Source organism: Pezoporus occidentalis, unplaced genomic scaffold, assembly GCF_034315485.1.
Source record: "Pezoporus occidentalis ecotype Australia unplaced genomic scaffold, CSIRO_AGI_Poc_V1 ctg36, whole genome shotgun sequence".
Lineage (NCBI taxonomy): Eukaryota > Metazoa > Chordata > Aves > Psittaciformes > Psittacidae > Pezoporus > Pezoporus occidentalis.
Genome location: NW_026915591.1, coordinates 3,115,852 through 3,135,291, shown reverse-complemented (window position 1 = coordinate 3,135,291; position 19,440 = coordinate 3,115,852). Strand labels below are relative to the sequence as shown.

Genomic DNA, 19,440 nt, shown 5'->3' with positions numbered 1-19,440 from the left:
CCAGGCCGCCGTGAGGATGAGTGCAGCAAGAAGTCGGCCAGCCCTCCTCCTGGCGGCCGCTCGCAGCTCCTGCACCGACTCCGCCAAAGAGACGCCCGGAGGCCGCCCAGCACCCCGCGGACCGGGGCCATTTCCCGCAGGCAGCGCGGACTCCGTCGAGCCTCTCTGCCACCGACTGCCTCAGGCGGGCAAAATGGCGGCCCTGACCTAGCCGAGAGAAGAGGGGGCGGTTCCGGCAGAGGACTACCGCGGCAATACCGGGACTCACTGTCACCGTTAGCCACCGCCTCCTCCCTTTTAGCACGCCCTGCGGTCCCCAGCAGCAACGGCAGCGCCGCGGCGGAGGGGCACGGCCGTGGAGGAGAAGCGTCCGGCTGTGGCCTGTGCCATTCATACTCCCTCAGGACAGCCGTGGGGTGGCGGGGAGTGTTCTGTCGTCCTTCCTCTCTCCGCAGGCTCAGCCCTGTTGCTCATCGCCCCCCGCCCCGCAAAGCCCCTGACCTGCTCCGAGCCCGGGCCAGAGGTAGGTGCCCGCCTCGCAGAGGCTCTTTACCGCGGCTGGCTTTCGCTGGCCCCGACCGGTCACCGTAATGGGCAGGCACTCGCTTCTGCCCGGGACAGCAGGGGCCGGGGCGCCGCAGGGCCCTTCACTGGAGCAGGCAGAGGCGGCAGGGCCTCCCCAAAGTGGGGAGATGGCGGTGAGGGGACAGCCGGGGGCCGGTCGGGGGGGGCAGCCTGTCCCGTCTGGCATTGCCCGCTCCCGGGGTTGCCCGCCGGCGGCCTGCCTTCCCCTGCGGGGTTGACAGTAGCAGAGGCTGTGCTTGGTTGATTACTTTGATTTCCTGGGTGGGAAGCGCAGTGGCTCCGGTGGGAGTCCCTCTGGCAAGGTGCAAAGGTGTCTCGGGAAGGAGATGATCTGCTGCCCTTCCCAAAGGTGGCTGTGGGATGCTCTTCCCAGAACTGGATGGAGCGTGTTGGCCTAAAACTTTGCATCCCTGGAGGATGGCATCCGTGCCATGAGGAGGGGCCTCAGCCTGCTCCATCTGCCTCCTGGGTTCCATCTGCCTCCTGGGTTGGGAGCCGGCCTGCAGCACCTCTGAACTTCAACCATGGAGTAGAGGTGCATGTCTGGCATGCAGGTGGGCGTGGAGTGCACCAGAGTGTCTGGACAGGGCTCCCCTATGCCTCCCATGCTTTGATTCCTCCCTCCCATGCTAGCAGGTGGTTTATAACCGTTGCTTAGTGTTGCATGAAAAGACCTGAAGACCAAGGTAAGTATTTTTAAGCCTTACGTGCTTCAGCAGCTTAGATGGCTGAGAGCTGTACATGTGTTTTGTAATCACCTTGAAGTAAAACCAAACTGCACTGAGCTGATCCACCAGCAGTGGATGCGAGGGATGATGTTTGTTTAGACAGAAATTCATGCCCTCCTGTGAATTTCTGCGTGAATTTGAGGAAGATTAGCTTTGTTCCCTTTTGTGATGAGGACATTATAGAGGATATTGCAAGGGGGAACTTACTAAATTACGTTACAGTATTAAGTCCTTTTGCCATCATTGTTACGATAGTATCTCACACGGATCCCTGCTGGGGATGACAAACTGTTGTGCAGATTGTTTGGGTAACCAGGCAAGTTGTCAAAGTCAGGCCAGGCCTGTATGTTAGGAATGTGTATTGAAGCCAGGTCCTGAAAATGCTCACCAAGTGCAGTCTTGTTGCTAGGGCTTTGCATAGAAACAGTGAGACACTCAGGAGTGCCTCTGACATCCTAATGTGCTACCTGACTATTTGGAAGCCAGGATAGTCGAGGATATTGTTTCCATAGTTTGTGAACTTCAGTCTTGGGATTTTCATTTGTAAATAAATGCAGTTCTTTTATGGCTTGCTCTGGAACATAGCCAAGAAGAACTATATTGTTTACGTGTGTAGCTGTTTGTGTCTCACGCAAAAATGTCTATTGTTTACACAGAAACTGTAAGGGGAATGTTTTGTTAACTTTTTGTTAGCAATATAGATTGACAAACACAAATGCAGACTAGAACTTGAAACCAAAATAGTGCTTCCTAGATCAGAAAAACAAAGCTGCCAGAAAACTCTTTTTTCAAGGAAAGCTATGCATCTATTGGGTCTGTTTCCTTTAAAACTTGTCTTCTAGCATTTGCGCACATAGAGATACTCTACTTCATGTAACTTTCGCAGCAACTTATTTTCATGCCTAATAAAGTGTTTCTTTTTCTAAACAAGATTGGCTGAATTGTTCTGGGTTTGTTCTTTTTAATTGCATTTGAAATTTGGTTTTAGTTGGGTGTGTCCCTGTTACATTTTCAAATTCCTGAGATGACTGTAATGAATTCTCTCTCCATTGTCAACATGTGTCTTTTCCATTAAGACTGAGCTGCCTTCTTTTTCTCTTAGGAAACTTTAAGTGGCTTTTAATAGTATGACCAAAAACCGTCAATGTTTTCAATATACCATGTTCATTATTCTGTGTGTAAAAATTCCAAAATGGAATGGAATTCCAAAATGAAAATAGAAAACTCACAGCCTGCAAGGAGAGACGTTACATAGGCTGAGGGGCCCTGCTTTCATTTTGCAGTGGATTGACTTAGTGGATGGACCCTGTATGCAAATTTCCAGTTGTGATAACGCATATGAATGGCCCTTAATCTCTTACTTGTGCTGGTTTTTAATTTAGTCACATGATGACCAGTCTCTACCTTTAGTCAAATGACTGATACCTGCTTAAATGTAAGGACCAAGTTGTTCTTGGGAGCACCTAAATGCAATTTGTATTGTAGAAAGAAGGGATTACAATAGTTTCGAAGCTCCATGTCAGCCGCATGTTTCATTTTTAATACCTCAGCAATTACGTTTAGTACATGTCCATCAGATTATACAGGAGCAGTAGAAGAAAGTCAGAATTTCAATACTTGCACATCTACTGCATCCCAACCAATCCTTTTTTTAGAATTATTATTGGAGTACTTTAGCACTGCATTTTTGTGCTGTTTTTTCACCCTGTTTCTTAGCCTGAGTTTCTACCTGTCATTCATGGATTCTTACTTTTGTGACTAGAAGAATAAAGTTATAATTGAATATCATAGTTGCCATTTATATTCATTATTTTTACATTGCCTGATCCTCTAAATGAGTATTCATATCTGCTTTCTATTTGATGATTCATTGTAAATGGCTACACGTATCTTTTTTTCTTTTTCCCTTTTTTCAGGTTTGTCCATTGACATATAGAAGAATATATGCCAATTCTGCCAAAACTCACAGTATTGTGTTTATTTTTTTATTTTATATGTTTTAGGAAGTGGAAAGTAAACTGTTTATGTTTTGTTAGTACTTAGTACTGTGAGATCCTGTTCTGCAGCTAGGCTGTGTAAGGAGGACAGTAAAAATGCTCATGTGGAAGACGGTTTTTAATGTTTCTACTAATATTTTGGGGTTTGGTTTTTTTTTTTGTTTTGTTTATTTCATAAGGTTTTGCTTTTTAGGGGGACCTCAGTGTGGCTATATTCTTGCACTCTGTCGTGGTTTAAGCCCAGCCGGCAACACAGAACCATGCAGCTGCTCGCTCACTCCCCCCACTTCCTCTCCCCACTCCTGGAGGGATGGGGAGAAGAATTGAAAGAACGTAACTCCCACAGGTTGAGATAAGAACAGTCCACTAACTAAGGTATAACACAAACCAGTGCTGCTACCACCAATAATCATAGAATCATAGAATAGTTAGGGTTGGAAAGGACCTTAAGATCATCTAGTTCCAACCCCCCTGCCATGGGCAGGGACACCTTACGCTAAATCGTATCACCCAAGGCCTCGTCCAACCTGGTCTTGAACAATGCCAGGGATGGAGCATTCACAACTTCCCTGGGCAACCCATTCCAGTGCCTCACCACCCTCACAGGAAAGAATTTCCTTCTTATAGCCAATCTAAGCTTCCCCTGTTTAAGTTTTAACCCGTTACCCCTTATCCTAAGGGAAATAACAAGAGAAGAGAATACAACCACTTACCACCCACCTACCGATACCAAGCACGACCCAAGCAGTGTTGTAATCCTTCCAGGTAACTGCCCTCAGGTTATATAGCAGGCATAACATGCTGTGGTATGGAATACCTCTTTGATCAGTTTGGGTCAGGTGTCCTGTCTCTGCTTCCTCCCGGCTTCCCCTCCTCCCTGGCAGATCATGAGACTCAGAAAATCCTTGGTCAGAGTAAATATTACTGAGCAATAACTAAAAACATCGGTGTTATCAGCACTGTTCCCAGGCTGAAAGTCAAAACCACAGCACTGCAACCGCTACTAAGAAGGAGAAAAATGACTGCTACTGCTGAACCCAGGACAGTATCCACCCCTTATTCCATACCATTTCCATCATGCTCAGATCTCACATTTTTCAATATACCATCACTCCTGTCTCATATACGTATATATACATCCGCACATACACAGAGAGAGAGAGATCATTCCTTAGTGAATGGACCAGTCCCTATAAAGCTGCTGAGTTCATCCGGTCCATGATTTCAGGCTCCATCTCTTGTAACAGCCTTTCAGAGCAGGAGAGCCTGTGTGCAAGTGTTGGATTGTTGCCTGCTGATGATACCGCAGAACTCGTCTGGTTTCATTAAAGTTCATTCTTTGTTGGGACGATGGTTGGAGGGAAGTCAGGGCCAGCTGCTGGTGACCTGAAGACATCTAGTTGGTGGGCACTAAAAGTGCTACATAACAGGCAACAGCATACATTTGAGTTCATTGGCTGTTTTCCCCTGAAATCAAATTCCCTTGAGGTACACATTGGACTTCCCCATCTTCCCTCATTACCCACCAAGTATATCTGGGTCCCTGAGCAAAAGCAATCCCACGAGTGGGTTTGCCGTTACTTGAAGCAGGAATAACCCGGATTGTCTTCCCCAGCAAATTCTTCATATGCACCACGGGAACTTTGTCCTCCTGTACAGTATGTAAAAGTTCTGTCTGGGCTGGACCAGCCCTGTTGGCAGATCCTCTGGTGTTGACCAACCAGGTGGGTTTTGGTAAATGTGTATCCCAGTGTTTGAAAGTTCCCCCACCCATTGCTCTCAGTGTAGTTTTTAACAGCCCATTGTATCGTTTGATTTTCCCAGAGGCTGGTGCATGGTAGGGGATGTGATATACCCACTCAGTGCCATGCTCTTTGGCCCAAATGTCTATAAGGTTATTCCGGAAATGAGTCCCATTGTCTGACTTAATTCTCTCTGGGGTGCTGTGTCACCACAAAATCTGTTTCTCAAGGCCTAGGATAGTGTTCCAGGCAGTGCTGTGGGATAGAGCTTATGTTTCCAGTGATCCGGTGGTTGCTTCCACCGTGGTAAGCAGATGGCGCTTGCCTTGGCGGGTTGGTGGGAGCGTGATATAATCAATCTGCCAGGCCTCCCCATATTTGTACTTCAGCCATTGTCCTCCATACCAAAGAGGCTTTAACCATTTGTCGTGTTTAATTGCAGCACATGTTTCACACTCATGAATAACCTGGGCAATAGTGTCCATTGTTAAATCCACCCCTCAGTCACGAGCCCGCCTGTATGTTGCATCTCTGCCCTGATGGCCTGAAGTGTCATGGGCTCACGGGGCCAAAAATAATTCACCCTTATGTTGCCAATCTAAGTCCATCTGAGCCACTTCAGTCTTAGCAGCTTTATCCACTTGTTGGTTGTTCTGGTGTTCCTAAGTGGCCCACTCTTGGGTACATGAGCATCTATGTGGCGTACCTTCACCACCAAGTTCTGCACCTGGGCAGCAATATCTTGCCACAGTGCAGCAGCCCAGATGGGTTTGCAACCACCCTCCCAGGGCATTTGCCACCATCCATGAGTCAGTAGAGAGAAAAAGTACTGGCCACTCTTCTTGTTCAGCAATGTCTAAGGCCAGCTGGATGGCTTTCACCTTGGCAAACTGACTCGATTCACCCTCTTCTTCAGCAGTTTCTGCAAGTTGTCGTTAGGCACTCAATACAGCTGCCTTCCATCTCTGACACTTCCAAAGCACTGGAGAGGCCCAGTGGACTCAGTATTTGCCCATACAGTCCCACACACCCTCCCACTCATGGGTGAACCCAGGACACACTCACATGGCTGTTTACTGAAATCACTGATTCTTCTGTTTGTATATTGTGATCCTTACCAGGATTGATTGGGACTAAAGGTCTATGGCAAGGTATGATTAGAACCAGACCAGATGGAAGAAAATTTCAATTTTAGGAAGGTCTTGTGGTGTGGAAATGAGTTTGTTTTATCGTCTCCCAAGAATAGATTATATGCTTTATTTGTTGCCTGAAACTTCAGATTAAAGCATATGTTCACATTTCAAAATAGAGTCTTTTTCCAGTTTCAGTGTTTGCTTTGTAGTTGTATTGTAGCAGATTCTATGGGTGCTTTAGGATGATGTCTAACATGTCAGAGTTCCACTATAACTTGGTAAATGAAGATAGCACAAAATAATTCCTTGGGTAAGTTCTGACTTCCAGATTCAGTAATGTTTCCTTCTTTTTCCTTCTGTTCTCTTACAGGAAAAATGATATTTATCCAGCATTCCTGAGTAATAAGAATGGGTCCAGATGTACCTCTGCTGAATGATTACAAACAGGAGTTCTTCTTGAAGCGCTTTCCACAGACTGTGCTGGGAGGTCCCCGGTTTAAATTAGGCTATTGTGCCCCTCCTTACATATATGTGAATCAGATTATTCTTTTCTTGATACCATGGGTTTTGGGAGGAGTAGGAACACTTTTGTACCAATTAGGCATTATGAAAGACTACTATACCGCAGCACTCTCAGGAGGACTGATGTTTGTTACTGCACTTATTCTTCAGATGACAAATCTATATGCAAAGCAGAAAACAGTGACAGTAGAAAGAATGCAAATTCAGAATACCCTAACAGATGAAGACGAGTTTGAATTTTCCAGCTGTATAGGTTCAGAGACAGTAAAATTTATTGTTCCTGGCAAGAAGTATATAATCAACACCGTATTTCATTCCCTTCTGGCAGGGGTATTGTGTGGGTTGGGAACTTGGTATTTGCTGCCAAACAGAATAACCTTGCTGTACAGCAACATTGGAGGAACTGTTATGATCTTTGTATTTGGATGGCTCACTATATGTATAGGAGAGTATTCATTAATTATAAATACCGCTACTGAAACAGCTACTTTCCAAGCACTGGACACTTACGAAATCACTGCTCTGATGAGACCTTTCTACATTTTTGTCTTTATTGCAGTGGATCTTGCACACAGGTAAACCTAATGCAGCATTTAGCTAATTAAAGTAATGGGTATTCCATGTATTTTTGGTGAGAAAAATTATTCTTCTGAGGAAAATTTATTTTGGTACTTTCATCAACTGTAGGAACTCCAGAGAAAGAAGCAAGGAGACTATATGGTAAAAACTGAGGCATTACAGTGTGCATGAAAAGTGGTTCTTAAATTTTTATAGCATTCCATGTAAATTAAGAAGAGTGGTTAGAGCAGTTTCTAAGTAGGGGACAACTAAAATTATCTTCTACTATGTCAGTTCCAGTATTTTTGTACCAGAGCATTTGCATCAGCATCCTTTTAAAGCATGTGTTTTGAAAAAACATGTTGCTGACCTGGAATCATAGATCCAAACACCGCAAACTTCAGGACTACTGAGTTTTTATCCAGATTTCATCCTGGAATATTTTCTGATTTAATCTCTGCAAAGTAATTGCAGAGGCCTTTAAACTACAGACAAAAAGGAGTGTGAATTTGGTTTCAATGAATGGATAAGCAAATGTGAATATTGCTATATCTTGTTATATGGATTTTGAACTTGGATTTTTAAATGCTTTTGTAATACACAAGAACTATGTCAGTCTACAAATAGGAGACTTTTATATTTCCACTTCTCAGATGAGTGTCCTAGACGAAGTTTTTGTAGAATCTCTTAAAGCAAAATGCTTTTAGATTTACTCTATGCATTCCTTCTCCCTGTCAGGTGATATTTATATCACTTTGTCATATGCATACTTCATGGTTGAGGTACTTCAAATGCATGTAAAAAAAAGAAGAAAAAGCATATTTTATTTTACTTGTCTTGCATTTGGAGATGTCTTTGTTAATGGTTTTATCCTAGTTGCCTCAGACCATAGTCTGAGCAGTATACCTGTGGCCTTGGACCCCAGATTCTTTTAATTTCTTGAGGAGAAAATTCAGACATTATTTAAATTCATGACAAAATTCCTTTGAAGCTTGCTTATTTATTTATTAAGAAGTAGACAGAAACCTAATATCTTACCTTTAACTTAATTAGCTAGCTGGTAAACTATGTATGACTTAGAATTTATGCAGATTTCTAATACTGATCTTTGTATTTTTACAGGAATATTTTAATACTTTATGCAGAAAATAATGTTTTATATTCCTAAAGAGAGTTTATCCCTTGATGTACAGGCAACATGCCGGTTTTTATCAGAGTTAAGGCTTACGTCTTGTGTCTTGGACTTGCATAAAGTTTCACTTTAGTAATTCTGTAATTCTGAAAGCCTTTTTGCACAAGTATTTCTTGAGTGTATTATCACAACAGTATCAAAACAATTATGATACTTACATCAGGTTATGCAGATGAGTTAAGGGAAGGCTTCAGATCTTTTGAATGAAAAATTAGCCTGTGTTCTGGTGTTCTAATTGGCATATTACTGCCCCAAGCATAAATGTATGTCCTTATTTTTGCTTGTAAAAGATAATAATTGAGGTTTTGTAGATTGAATATGCAGTGTTTATACTTCTGGATTTGCTGTAGTACTTAAAAAGTCTTCCCACACATTGGTTATATTTCTTTCACAGAAGTCAAATACATTTCTTCTTTTATCCAGGTTTGCTGTCAACGCACCCGTTCTAGAACAGACAAACCAGATTTTACACATTGTATTTCTCTTTCTGCCATTCTTATGGGCAATGGGAATTCTGCCCCCGCTTGATGCACTTTTTCTGTGGGGAATGGAACAACTGTTGGCGTTTGGACTAGGAGGTTCACCTATGTCAAGTAATACAAAGTAAATGTTGTTTATATAATTGTAAAATATATCAATATTGTTTATAACCTTTTTCTTTTCAAGCAAATCTTTTTTATTTTCTCCTTCACAGGTTATTAGTAATGTTTCTCATTTCTGCTGGAACAGCAATAGCATCGTATTTCATTCCCAGCACTCTCGGTGTGATCCTCTTCATGACTGGATTTGGGTTCATACTGAGTCTTAACCTAAGTGAGATTGGTTTTGCCTTCAAACACACCATGGTCAGCCATTTAGCCTCCAGCAAATCTAAAAATATGCACAGAGGTCTTAGAATACAATTTGGGTGGAGGGAATTTATTTTTTATTTGACTGTGTTGACTTTTGCTCTCATAGAAGCTAGCCTGCTGCATCAATTTGCAGGCTTTTCGTCATTTTCCAAAGGCAGTCCTCAGGCGATAGCAAGTTACATTCTGATCATATTACTTATAATTATGTGGATTCTTAGAGAGATTCAGAGAGTGTACTTGTTTGGAGTCTTCCGAAACCCCTATTATCCAAAGGATGTCAGGACTGTGACTGTGTTCATGGAGAAGCAAAGAAGGCTAATGAAAGTTGGTGTTGTCAGGAGGATTTTGCTAACACTAGGTAGGAATACGCACTGTCTGTTGTTTGTTAGATAATGCTTGTAGGAAGATTGAAACAACACTAGAATTACTGTATGTGCAAGATTCTATGAATGACCTGAGAAAAAAACAAGTAGATGGAAATAATTTGTTGATGTTTTGCTCAATTGTGCGTTGAGGTTGAAATTACTGGATCAGAATATTTAAAAGTAGTCAGTGATGTTATTTATTCCTTTTTTAAGGGTAAGCCAAAAAAGTTGAGCTTTTAAAAAGTCCAGCTCAGAAACCAAGGCCTTTTAAAGAGTTTTAGTTATAAATAACATCAGTAATCACTTTTGAAAAAATGGCTCTTGTAGATCTTTTTAAAAGCCACTTGGAAACAGTTGAGAATCTTCAAGGTGACTGAAGACTTGGTTCTTACAACTTACTAGTAAAAAGAACAGTCTTCTTTCTGGTAGGTTAGGGACAAACGTATCTACTTTGAGGGAATCAAGGTTTGATCTGAATTATTTAATTTCATAAAGAAGGACCAGTTTGGGGAAGTGTATTGATGAGTGCTGTTCCCATATTTGTTGTTTTTTACTTGTTCAAGTCTTCCCATTCTCTTGGGGAAACAACAACAAAAAAGTAGTAGCAAGTAACAACTAAGCATCAATATAAATGTTTGCCATCTCAGGCCATTAGCGCAAATACACTGTTTGATAGCCTCAAAGCGTAATACAAAGGGGAGTTTGTAATAATGGAGGAAAGAGTCCTCTTTTTGTGCTAAGATTTCCATTCTGAAATAAGACTGCTTACCTCTGTATTCTTTAACTATGGATTTGAAAGGAAATCAATGATTGTTTTATTTTAATTACAGTGTCTCCATTTGCTATGATAGCATTCCTGGCACTAGACCGCTCGCTACAAAATCTTCATTCTGTGTCTGTTTGCATTGGATTCACAAGAATATTTAGGATGGTAATTTGAATTTTAAATACATTAGCCTAAGAAATTCTCTTGTATGTGATTTAAGTATTAAGGTGACTTGGAAGGAATATTCCAGGTCATGAAAGCAGAGATAGATAAATACATTTTTAAATGTATGTCTAATGTATCTCTATTTAGGTCTGGCAGAATACAGAAAATGCCCTAATGGACATAGTGGTTGTGTCAGTAGCACAAATGTTGGTGTTTAATCCAGACCTCTGGTGGAACAGGAGCCTTGATACAGGAATCAGACTCTTGCTGGTAATTGTCATAATGTAAATTTGAGCTGATAGATGTCACTTACAGCCTTTGTTTCCTTGCACTCCCCTATAAGAGAATTAGAGTCCAGAACCTGGCAAATAGAAGCTAAAAAACTGCACCATAAACTCTTAACACCAGACAGTGATAATCATGCTTCATTTTTTTTAAAATTAGTGTTGATAAGGCAGCTTTGGCAGTGCTGAATACATTATGGTACAGGATACAAGTAAACGTTCTTGTTGTATGTATCTTGCAGGTTGGCATCCTACGGGATCGACTGCTCCAGTTTTTCTCAAAGTTGCAGTTTGCCGTTGCTATTCTTTTGACATCGTGGACAGAGAAAAAACAACGCCGTAAATCTACCGCCACCTTAATCACACTCAATGTCGTTTTCTTCCCAATCCTGCTGACCTTCATTGCCATCTCCGCGCTCCTTTCTTCTCCCCTGCTGCCGCTCTTCACGCTACCGGTGTTTTTGATCGGATTTCCCAGGCCTGTCCGAAGCTGGCCGGGACCTGTGGGCACTACAGCGTGTGTTTGCTCTGATACCGTGTACTACCAGCAGATGGTTCCAAGTCTGGCAGTTGCTCTGCAGTCTGCACTGGCAGCCGGTAGCCTAGGTAGGTACACTAGCAACACTGTGAAGGAATGGAGCTAAATGTTTTAGGAAACAATTTTACTGGAGACCGGGAGATTCATAGCATCTTTTTTAAACCATGTTTCACGGCATAGGTTAAAGCTGATGTTCAGAGATTGTTCAGTTGAGGAGAAAGTGAGTACTTTCATCCTTCTCATATCTCCATTTGTTTCATTCTTTAAAAAAAAAAACACCTCTAGTTTATCATTAAAATAGGGAGAAATTAAATGGTGATTAAACGGTATCAGTCCTAATTATTTTATACAGAATAAAAACAATAGTATACATTCATCCCACCTAATTGGAGGGAATAAATCAAATTCTCTTGATCAAAGAACCAAGATGTTCGGCCTAAAGAAAAGAAGAGTCAGGGGAGATGTTATCACCATGTTCCACTTTTTGAAGGGTGGCTACAAAGAAGATGAAGACTCCCTTTTTACGAGGAGTCACATGGAAAAGGCAAGGTGTAATGGACATTCCCAGGGGTAAAGTTGCTCCCAGGGAAATTTGATCTGACATTAGAGGGAAAATTTTCACAATGAGAACAATCAGCCATTGGAGTAATCTCCTCAGGGAAGTGGTGGATTCCCCAACACTGGACATTTGAAGATTTGGCTGGGCAGGTGTCAGGACCACCTAGTCTAGATCATGCTTTGCCCAGAAAGGTTGGACCAGATGATCTTTGAGATCCGTTCCAACCTGGTATTCTGGGATTCTGATTCTTAGACAAGGGGTAAATATCTACATAAGCCTCTTAGAAAATGGCCTATGAGTAGAGAAATGGACTAATACTTGAAGGGAGTGGAAATGAACCTTAATGACATTATTCTGAAGACTACTGGTGTAGAGAAAGGTATTAAAAAGTAAAGCTAAGAAGCTTTTCTCTTAAAGAAGAGAGATGCTTCAGTTTGTTTACTGCAATAGAAACCTAGGTGTGGTTTTTATATATATCTGTTATATCTATATATATTTTCAATATATATATTTTTAATATATATCCCCATCATGACACCACAGCTGTCATGAGTGTGGCGGCATGTATGCCCCAGAATAAATAATTTAAACCACTAGTCTTGAGGGGGTGAGAGTCTTCTCTTTAATGGGAAAATCTGTGAATTAATGTCTTCAAGCAAGAAAAAATGTGGTGTTCTCAAATGAGCTCAAAATGAAGAGGTACCACTTTGTGTGTTTCTAAAACCGCCCTATTTTCTGTGTAAAGGAGTTTTAGTAGCTTTAACAGCTAGCAAGAAAATAATTAAAATCTTTGCAAAATCTTAGCAAGAAAATGCACTTCATTAGCTCAGTGGGACAGAAAAGGTTACTTAAATTTTAACTACAGCTTAATGGTTGGTTTCACTGATTTCATCTTACAACATTCTAAATCTAAAATTCTCTGTGCAATTGAGTGGTCTCTTGGATAAGACAGACAGCAGAAATAGGTCATAAACTGGCAGCAAATGGAGTGCTTAAAAACACCACCATTGTTTTGGAGAAGCTGACAGTAGGGATAACTTAAGAAATACACCAGTTGCTAGGAAGTTCATCATTGTACTTCTACTGAAATAGAAGAGAAAAAAAGTACCTTTTTTTTACGTGTTATCTGATTTTTACAGTGAGAGTCAGGTTGTGGGGGTTTTGAGTACTAATTACTTTGTGTGATCTGAAATTGTTCAGGACTTGATGTCAAATTCTAGTTTATTTTGTGTGGCTGTACTTTTGGTGATGTCAAACAATACAGTGGCATCAAATTTATTCCCACACACAGAGGTATTTCAGAAAGACTACAGATGATTTCTACTGTATCTACTGTTAGTGTTCAATGTGTATGCTGCTAATTCACACATCTTTAAAGATTAGCAGGTGCTCTTGCTTTGCCTCTATTTATGTATCCATAAAATGGGTGTTATATTGTGTCGCTGTTAAGCTGACACTTGAATGATTTACACTCTGGATTTCACATCCTAAGGGATATTTTCCATCATTCCAGAATACAGACAAGCCAGTTTAGGAACTGGTAGTGTAGGTAACAAATCCCTTTGAGTTGCAGTTTTATTTCTTCCATAACAAATGAACTTCATGTTCCACAGCAAATAGGACTGTTAAGATACTCATGTGCCATGATGATTCTTTAATATGTAAGAATTTTAGATCTTTAGGTGACATCAGTGGGAACTGTGTGGTTGGAAATGCAACCAAAGATGATCTTTAATCATTAAAGTCATATCTACAAAGGGAACTGAGGGTGGGGTGACTTAACCCCAGTGCAGTGTGAATCCTGTAGTCCTCCAGTTCAAAGGGGTTCCCAGTTTTCCATGACTTTTTAAAACATAGCACTGTAATTGCAAGATTGAGCTTTGCAGCTACTTTCTTTAAGATTCCAGGGTACTAGTTAGCTGGTTTGAACTTATTTTGGTGTTGATGCAGAAATATTTTGTGTTTGCAATTGAATTCTTCAGTTGGCCTGTAGAAGAGCTTTCATCAATATAATACCACAATAATACCATAGGTTTTGAGTTGTTTGTTTTCTTTCCTTGTCTAGGTCTCTCTCTACCTGGATCACATTACTTGTGCCGCTTTCAGGATAGACTGATGTGGATATTGGTGCTAGAAAAAGGCTTCACTTACTGTGGTGTTAACATTAAGGTAACTGCATGCTGAGGACTGACATTAATGTTTCTGAACCATACAGATGTTTTGCTGTATAACATGTCAGCAGTGTAAATAATTAACCTGATGTTAAAGTTGATTGTTTAAGATGTGGGTTATTGCTATACTAACTAGTCTTGCAATTGACATGAGCTTAGCAGATGTGAATTTTGTTATTACCTGGTTCATGACACATTAATAAGCTGGCTAATAAGATCTGTTTGAGGCAAAGATTTCTTTATTTTTAGATATTGAGCTGTGTCTATTATTGTAATGAATGCTTTGCTATTACTATTATCTCTAGTTAGATTTGTAGGTTCAGTTGTGGAAATACTGACAGTGGAATGTATCTTCTTCAGAAAAAAATCACTGTAAGAAACCAGCTTGCTAGCATTTAAGGATATGAACTGGTGAAGGCTAAAACCAAATTGTTTTTGTTTATGCTTTAGGGGTTAGAATTGCAGGAAACATCCTGTCATGCAGCTGAAGCTCACAGAGTCGATGAAATTTTTGAAATGGCCTTTGAACATCAGGAACACACAAAGATTCTCTCTCCTAATCACCATTTTGGACACATTTTGACTCCTTGTACTGTTCTACCCGTGCGGCTGTATTCTGATGCCAGAAATGTGTTATCTGGAATAATTGACTCTCATGAGAATTTAAAGCATCTGAAAGATGATTTCATTAAGGTGCTTGTATGGATGCTTGTCCAGTATTGTTATAAAAAATCAAAAACATGGGAAAGCCCAGGCAGTGTCAACAAGAGCAAAAAAGGATCATTTTCAGAAAACCAGCGTAAAGGTGCAGTAGAAAGATCCAGGCCTCTGAGGGAAGAAGACAGCTTTAGTGTTGATACAATTGAGGACTGGACTGATGATAGTGACGTTTTTGATCTTGAACCCAGCGGCAGAATGAAGGACAGAAAAGAACCTGGGCTGCTGGGAGATGTACCAGAAGTACATCTGTCTATTCCAGGATCTGTAGAAACACAGGGCCAAGGTGTCCCACAGGAAATGTCACCAGAAGATAAACTATACAGGGCTGTTGTGCTGGGGCTTCCTGCTGTAGACAAAGGGAAACAGCAAGAAGTTTTACCTCGGGTTGAATTTAGTTGCTCTTACTCAGAGCTATTGAGCATCCCTGAAGAATGGAGAACAGCCCCGGTCCCACCTTCCAAAGTAAATGAAATGAGGCAGAGGTTTCCAGAAGAATGGTACCACTTCATTTTGAGTCAGCTGGACTTCTTTCATCTGAAAGAAAAGCCTTACAATTTACCTGAAGCCCTTATGAAAGATAAAGCTTTGAAAGACTTATACATTCATGGAGTATTGTCGTGTTGTTTTGGTCTGTTTGGACTGGATAACACCGTGCCTGCCCCAAGCCATGTGTTCAGAGCATACACTGGTGGTATTCCATGGTCTGTTGGTTTGGACTGGCTAACTGGCAAACCAGAGCTCTTTCAACTTGCGTTAAAAGCATTCAGGTAAAAGAAAACATTCCCTCAGATTATAAAAACTATTATAGAGAGTCCTGTGCTGTGAAAGTAAATAACACTTCACTAAGAGTAATTCATATTAAAACCCTATTATTTAAATACATTTGTAGCTTCTTCCTACATAAATACTGCCTGTAGCCCCAGGCAGTGGAGAGAGGGATATGGAGATTCTTTCCTTCCTCCCTTTGCTGCAGAAGCTGCCTCCAGCACTGGAAATCCGCTGTGTTAAGTGGGGAAAAATCAACCCGTTTTCATTCTCCCCATAATCTAAGAAAATTGTGATGGAGTCAGATGTTTGGCACTTTCCATTATCAGGCAGCAGGAACAGCATTTGAGGTGAATGAAAGATGTTTAAGCTTAATGTGTTTTACATCTGGGTCAGCTAAAAGCATACCTGTACCAAGTTCCAGTGACTCCGCTGACAAGCAGTAACTGACAAAGTCGCTAGTGCTTGGTAACATTCGATGGTCCCTCTCTACCCGCTGTAGCCTGAAGAGGCTTTTCTTCCTCCTGTCTTTTGCTGTGCTACTTACTGTATGACTTCCGGTACCTTCCAGATACACTTTTAAGCTGATGGTTGACAAAGCAAGCCTGGGTCCGATTGAGAACTTCAAAGAGCTGGTTAACTATCTGGAAGAATATGAGAACGATTGGTACATTGGACTGGTATCAGATCTGGAGTGGCAGCAGGCAGTTCTTCAGGAAAAGCCATACCTTTTTTCACTGGGGCATGACCCAAACATGGTAAGCAGAAAAATTACTAGTAAGCAAGGTCAGAGTTCGGGATTTTTTTTTCCACCACTTTTGTGTTTTTTTCTTGTGTGTTCCAAGACACGAAGGCTGCACAAAGAAGTTCAGGTTCATACTGGAGAGGAGTTCATATCACTGCTGTTGAAAGTTCACACCACTTTGTTCTTCAGTTGCAGCTATATTTCCTGATTATCTTTCTAGGCGGAAGAACTGAAGGAGACTGGTTTAGTTTGCCATTTTTAAAGGGATGATATTCATAGTATGTAGCCCTAAAGCTTCATTTAGTGCTTTGGAAGCAAAATGCTTGGAGAATGTACTGAGTGCTGAATGTTTTGATCTGTTTGTTCTTACAGGGAATTTACACTGGGCGAGTCCTCACGCTTCAGGAGCTGTTAGTACAAGTGGGAAAACTTAATGATGAAGCTGTCCGAGGTCAGTGGGCAAATCTGTCCTGGGAGCTGCTGTATGCTACAAACGATGATGAAGAACGCTACAGCATCCAAGCACACCCTGTCCTCCTTCGAAACCTGACTGTGCAAGCTGCAGACCCACCTCTTGGCTACCCCGTGTATTCCTCTGAACTTCTGCATCTACCTTTGTTCTAGAATGTTAGTAGCACTTTCTTTTTTAATTGCTATTTTGTATTTGCCATCTGCATGTTGGGAATCCAGTGTTTGTGTAACATCTATACACTGCTCTTGCAGTGGCGCTGGGCGGCAGTGCCAAGCCAGTGTACATGATTTGCACAGAAGTGGTGCTAGCCAGGACCTTCGGCAGGCAGGGAATTTCGAGTAGTTTTCTGGCTGCTGAATATGTGAGACACCATTGCCTGTGTGGCTGATGAGGCAGGAGATGCTAAAATTCTCTTCTCCAGTTTAGAGAAGAGCAGAATGATTCTGATCATTAACTATTTTTGGTGCATTCTGGTGTTATTTTTATTTCTTCTTCTCAAGACAGGTGACTTGCACTGACAGGTTACAGCTCATCGTAGTACCATCAACCGCAGAGCTGGTAACCAAGGTGTACATACAACTATTTATACGATCGGGTTTTTTATTCTTGCCATTTTGTACTGAGTTCAGTTTTAGCATTTGTTATAATATATGACTTCAGCTGATCTTCCTTGGCTGCAGTAAGTTATCTCTGTGCTTTAACAAAGTGAGTTGTGAAGGACGATTTGTACCAAAGTACTTGTTTTGGGGGCAAAGAGAATTTATATATTAATGTGTCGGAATGCACACTGTGTTAACCTGTGTGACCTACTGATGAAGTAAACATAATTAGGGGAGGGAAGGAATTTAAGGCCAAATGCATTAACTTTATCTCTTCTTCCAATATCCATATATTTTATATATGTGTGTGGTGTGTGGGTGGGTGTATATGTTGTTTGCAGCCTGTGTCCACAGCACTAACCTGTCTTCCACAAACACTAAGAGAATTTGATAATGGGGGCAGGATGGAAATGCAGCTGTCCGTGCCAGAAGTAATTTAGTTTTTTAACCTTACCACAGGTTAAAACATCATTTGGCAGTTGGTTTGTAACATTACAGGGCTCCTTGAAAACAGGTCTGGGTCATCTCTCCAGTGGCTCATTTATCCTGTTTTTTACCACCAGTCATTAGCACATAAGTGTTTTCTCCACAGATTGGTAGTTACAGCATAATTACTGCTGCATGTGCTGCCTGGGATGTAGGTTGTTGTCTGTCTTTAACCTGTAGAATCAATATAAATCAGATCTGCTCCATAACTGAACTAGTACTGATTTAGAACACCCAGCGTTGTATTATCTGGAGCATGTTTATGACTTCTACTCCTCACCTTTAAGACGTTTTTGTATCAGGTAACATTTATCACAGGACTGTGTACTCAGCTGTTTGCTGCTCTTTAGATCAGTAACCATAAATGATTTTTTTAAAACATGCAGATGGTGCAGTGGCCTTCAGAGGTGGTGAAGAAACCCCTGTCAAACTCCATGGTATAGCACTCCGAGGTACAGGATGAAACCCACACCAAACATTAGTGTAAGCAGCTTTTAGAATGTGATTGTCTGGCATACAGGAGTGTAAATAAGAAAGCACTGGTAACCTAAAATCACCTTGCTTGGCCATGAGCTCTGTCTAGAAACAGAGACTCATGGAAGCTGATCTGGAAGGGCTTTTAGAAAACTCTCATTTCATCTCCCACTCAAAAGGAGCTACTCCTGGGAAATGTATAATCGGATTTAGAACTTTCAATACCAGGAGTATCATGAACTTGTCAAGTAGTTCACTCCGCTTCTTTGCTGCTGTTCTTGCAGCAGTTGGGTTTTTCCTAAATCTAATTTAACCTCCCTGGCTCTTTGTAAGCCTCTTACTACTTGTCTTCTGTATGGTCACAGAAAATTTTACTACCTTTTTTTCTTTGCAGCAGCAGCCTTTCATTTGAAGGTAGCTGTATTTCAGCCTTCATTCTTTCTCTTCTGTAAACTGAATAAACTAATTGAGAAAAAACTGGAGTGTGCTGTGATCCTTTCCTCGTTTTCCTCTGGTTCGCTCCATCTGGTACCCAAACTACTTGAAGAGCATTGCTGGTAACCAGCCCTAGGGTTCCAGCAGAGATCCTGGTTGGTACCAGATGGAGGAACAGACTTAGAAATGTGCAGAATTCCTGTCTGTGCACAGGAATGTGGCATCAGGCTCCAGTGCAGCATAACATCCTGGCCCCTGCTGTCACAGGCAGCATGTCCAGTTTGCATGTTCCAGTATGACCCCGACTGACATTATGATTTTCTGGAACCCTCTTCAGATTCTTTATTTTGGCAGAAACACGAGTTACAGCCTCTTATTCTGTATCACAGATACATGCAACCAAGTGCCCCTGTTAAACATGCTCTTTTGTTTGTGTGTTCTTGAACTGTTTCTGCTTTGTTCTGGAACATTTATTTGATTTATCAGGAATTTAGAGCACCTTCAAACGTGGCCTTGTCTCTCATATGTGCTGCACTTCAGATTACCAGCGCAGTACTAGTGCTAGGACCAAGCTGGCAACAGCCCACC

The 19,440-nt window shown here is 41.5% G+C and overlaps 1 protein-coding gene across 4 annotated transcripts; it reads left to right on the top strand.

Moving 5' to 3' along the window:
* Positions 1–385: 385 nt before the first annotated feature.
* On the top strand, positions 386–18,874 carry PCNX4 (pecanex 4). Of its 4 annotated transcripts, none has more exons than XM_062630781.1 (11): positions 386–523; positions 6,556–7,282; positions 8,881–9,060; positions 9,152–9,666; positions 10,504–10,604; positions 10,752–10,874; positions 11,131–11,494; positions 14,051–14,154; positions 14,607–15,643; positions 16,213–16,399; positions 16,759–18,874. In XM_062630781.1, exons 2-11 carry the CDS (start codon positions 6,594–6,596, stop codon positions 17,008–17,010), a joined length of 3,552 nt encoding a protein of 1,183 aa, XP_062486765.1. In that variant the 5' UTR covers positions 386–523; positions 6,556–6,593; the 3' UTR covers positions 17,011–18,874. The 4 variants fall into 4 exon arrangements, with proteins under 4 accessions (XP_062486765.1, XP_062486767.1, XP_062486766.1 ...); XM_062630783.1 differs by having other exon boundaries at positions 9,527–9,666; positions 16,759–18,873; XM_062630782.1 differs by lacking the exon at positions 8,881–9,060 and having other exon boundaries at positions 16,759–18,873.
* Positions 18,875–19,440: the final 566 nt, after the last annotated feature.

Bases quoted from the DNA above. Each gene is read 5' to 3' on its own strand.
- PCNX4 (XM_062630781.1), top strand. From the start codon at position 6,594: ATGGGTCCAGATGTACCTCTGCTGAATGATTACAAACAGGAGTTCTTC. The intron at 10,605-10,751 runs GTAATTTGAATT...ATCTCTATTTAG, and splicing joins TCACAAGAATATTTAGGATG to GTCTGGCAGAATACAGAAAA. The intron at 16,400-16,758 runs GTAAGCAGAAAA...TTGTTCTTACAG, and splicing joins TGGGGCATGACCCAAACATG to GGAATTTACACTGGGCGAGT.